The sequence below is a fragment of the Lolium rigidum genome, chromosome 4 (assembly GCF_022539505.1).
Source record: "Lolium rigidum isolate FL_2022 chromosome 4, APGP_CSIRO_Lrig_0.1, whole genome shotgun sequence".
NCBI lineage: Eukaryota > Viridiplantae > Streptophyta > Magnoliopsida > Poales > Poaceae > Lolium > Lolium rigidum.
The window spans coordinates 237718146-237721282 of NC_061511.1; the positions used below are offsets into that span (position 1 = coordinate 237718146).

The window sequence follows — 3137 nt, forward strand, 5'->3', positions numbered from 1 at the left end:
AATTGAGAGGAACCCACTCTACAAATAATCGACCATCTGTTCGTAAATCACTCATGCAATCAAATCTTCTCAAACTCATCCAGTCTCGTTCTCAACTTGGTTTGTATCTGATCACACCCCCTTATCGTCTCGATCTCCACTCACATCCCCCGTCCCGCCAACTTTCGATTCAAAAATTCATGGGCCCTCAATCCTGCTTGGGCCTCAGCCCGACAAATTCAAACGTCGCTTCTGGGTCGTTGCCGCGCTTAAATGCTCATGCCTGCCGCTTTGACCATGGCGTTGTGGTCAGCTGGCGCAGCCTTACCGTGAATCAAATGCAAAAATTGTAATTTCCTTCCTTGGTCACATCGAATAATGCAGAGTCCTAGCTCGACCAGAACTCACCCTTCGTCGATCGGTCATCAAAGCCGTACGACGCGTGATCCATAAAAGAGTTGCTTTTTGGGAAAATAGAAGCAAAATTAAATATGCAATAGATGGAGGACAGGAATTCCAAATATTTTCACGTTGTCGCCTCTAACTACTTCAATTTTTTTCCATCCTAGAAATTAATGCATCCGAATTCACATCTCGTGAAAATAAAAGGAAAATATTGACCAATTACTACAAACAACTTCTCGGCCTATCCTTCATTGCTTTTTTTTTTAACCGGATATCCTCCATTGCTGATACTTTCACCGAAAAAGAAATCGTTGATGCTTTATTTTTCCGACCAGGTTTTTTTTTTTTAGGGGTTCCCGACCAGGTGTATATAGAAAGTTCTTCAGCCAGACGGCCCACACGACAAGCGTCAATCGAGCCCACCTAATTCTAATCCCCCAAAAGACTCTGCCAGGATATACTAGTGCGCAGGGCAGCTTCACGCCCTCACTCCGTCACTCCTCTTCCACTTTCCACTACCCACAGCGCAGAGCGGCGGCGCTAGGGCTGGCAATGGAGATGGGGTCGGACCTCGGAGATGCCAAGCTTATGAACCTAGCTGCACCGGGGATCAACAAAGTGGCACCGCCGATGCCGGCAACGCCGACTCCAGAAGCGATAGATCTGGAAGCCATGGTCGTGGAGAAGAGCGCAGAACCGCCGCCCGGAGCGGAGAAAGATGAAGAACAGTTGCTGGACCACATCAGCCGCGTCTCCGACCACATCCTCGGTGAGATCATCTCCCTCCTCCCCCTCAAGGAAGGCGCCCGCACCCAGGTCCTCTCGTCCCGGTGGCGCCGTCTCTGGCGCCACTCCCCTCTCAATCTCGACTTCCGTGGCCTCCCCACCTCCGACAACATGCTGTCGTCGCGATGTGTCCTCGTGAGCGACATGCTCGCCGCCCACAAGGGCTCCGGCCGCCGCCTCTGCCTCCCCGGTAACCACATCCAGTGCCGAGCCGACGCGCTGGACGCCTGGCTCCGGTCCCCCGCCCTCAACAACCTCCAGGAGCTCGAGTTCTACTTCTACGGCAAAAGATACTGCGCTCCGGATCTAGTGTTGCTGCTACCGCCGCCGGCGTCCATCTTCCGGTGCTCGTCCACTCTCCGGGTTGCAATTATCAGCAACTGCTATCTCACGGACGACGCCGTCGAAACGCTTCACTTCAAACAGCTCAGGAGGCTCGGGCTCGTGCATGTCAAGATCTCGGAGGTCTCACTGCACAAGATTATCTCTGCGGGCTGTCCTGGCCTGGAGTGCTTGCTGCTTAGTACCATTTCGGGCGTCCGCTGTCACCGGATCAACTCCCCTAACCTTAGAAGCATTGGCATTCGTTCTAGCTTTGCCGAACTCATCATCGAGGATGCCCCGTCGCTTGAAAGGCTGCTCTATCCTGAAACGAATAAGGGGATGAAAACTACGGTTATCTCCGCGCCTAAACTTGAGATACTAGGTTGCATTCCTGAAAAATATAGAGATTCCAGAATCGTGTTTGGCTCCACAGTTATCCAGGTATCTATGTTTTTTTTGTACTTATGCCTTTTCCACAAGTCTTTGCATTAGCTGCATATTTGTTACATATGGACTGTACTTAGTCGTGCTTTAATATTGTGTTCCATGTTTCATGAAGGCGGGGTTGCGCATTGATAACCTGGCAACGGTGGTGCGCACTGTCAAGATCTTGGCCATCCATATGCCATTTTTTGATCAGGATATGGTTATTGACTTGATGAGATGCTTTCCGTGCTTGGAAAAGTTGTATGCCAAGGAGGTGATTCTTCATTGACAGTTCATAGAGTATTTAGTGTTCAGTGTTTTGAACTGCTCTTTTGATTTACTTGATGTCCTAGAGTGTTTGATTTCCCTTGTCTATGCCTCTTTTCAGGCAAATCAGCCATGTGAACAAAATATATGTAACCGTAAAAACTGGAACCTTCTCACATCTCTTGACTTCCGTTTGAGGACAATAGTGCTGAGATGTTATTGCAAGACCTACTTCCAAGTTAACTTCGCCACATTCTTCATGCTGAACTCAAGAATGCTAGAGACAATGAGGCTCGAGGTCGCATCCTGCAATTACAACGAGCACTTCTTTGCAGAACAACATGAGATGCTCCAGATGGAGAAGAGGGCATCTAGAGGTGCTCGGCTTTGCTTTACAACTGGCTGTCACCATGAAGTTTCAGGTACCATGCATCTCGATGATTTGGATTCTACCGACCCCTTCGATTGTGGATGTTGAAGAATTGGTTTGGCGACTGTGGAGCGTGATACTCTTGCCTTTCATGTCTCCTGTTTCGGCGGAAGTTGTCCATTAGTTGTTGTGTGTGTAGTGTTTCTAAGCATGTATTATCTCAGACTGATGTTCAAAATAAGCTACTTGTGGTCTATGCACAAGCACAATGGCCGGTGTTGTGTATACTTGCACAAGAAACTTATTGTGGTTCTTTTTTGATGTTCAAGTGGAGCATCACTCAAGTTATTTCATACCTTATAAACTCAACGGTTTTTCACAATATCTAGTCATATATATACTGCTTATTTCTGTGCTGATTGCAGAAAGTTTATACATGGAAGAGATTTATTCTCTTGCTCTGAACAGAGACGTGCTTTTACCTAGGTTGCTTAGATTGTAATCCGAAACTGATCAACTGATTGGCATAGCGGAAAATTTTGACCTAGTTTTTAAGGTTTATATCAGCTGGTTTGCGGTT

General features: G+C 47.7%; 1 protein-coding gene across 1 annotated transcript; it reads left to right on the forward strand.

Annotated features, from left to right (window-relative positions):
• Positions 1-902: 902 nt before the first annotated feature.
• On the forward strand, positions 903-2873 carry LOC124649934 (putative FBD-associated F-box protein At5g56440). The gene is made up of 3 exons (XM_047189504.1): positions 903-1935; positions 2054-2194; positions 2309-2873. The coding sequence occupies exons 1-3, from the start codon at positions 937-939 to the stop codon at positions 2663-2665; spliced, it is 1497 nt and encodes a 498-aa protein (XP_047045460.1). The 5' UTR covers positions 903-936; the 3' UTR covers positions 2666-2873.
• The last annotated feature ends 264 nt before the right edge of the window (positions 2874-3137 follow it).

Coding starts and splice junctions, on each gene's coding strand:
- LOC124649934 (XM_047189504.1), top strand. CDS start 937: ATGGAGATGGGGTCGGACCTCGGAGATGCCAAGCTTATGAACCTAGCT. Junction 1,936..2,053: donor TTGGCTCCACAGTTATCCAG/GTATCTATGTTT, acceptor TGTTTCATGAAG/GCGGGGTTGCGCATTGATAA. Junction 2,195..2,308: donor AAAAGTTGTATGCCAAGGAG/GTGATTCTTCAT, acceptor GCCTCTTTTCAG/GCAAATCAGCCATGTGAACA.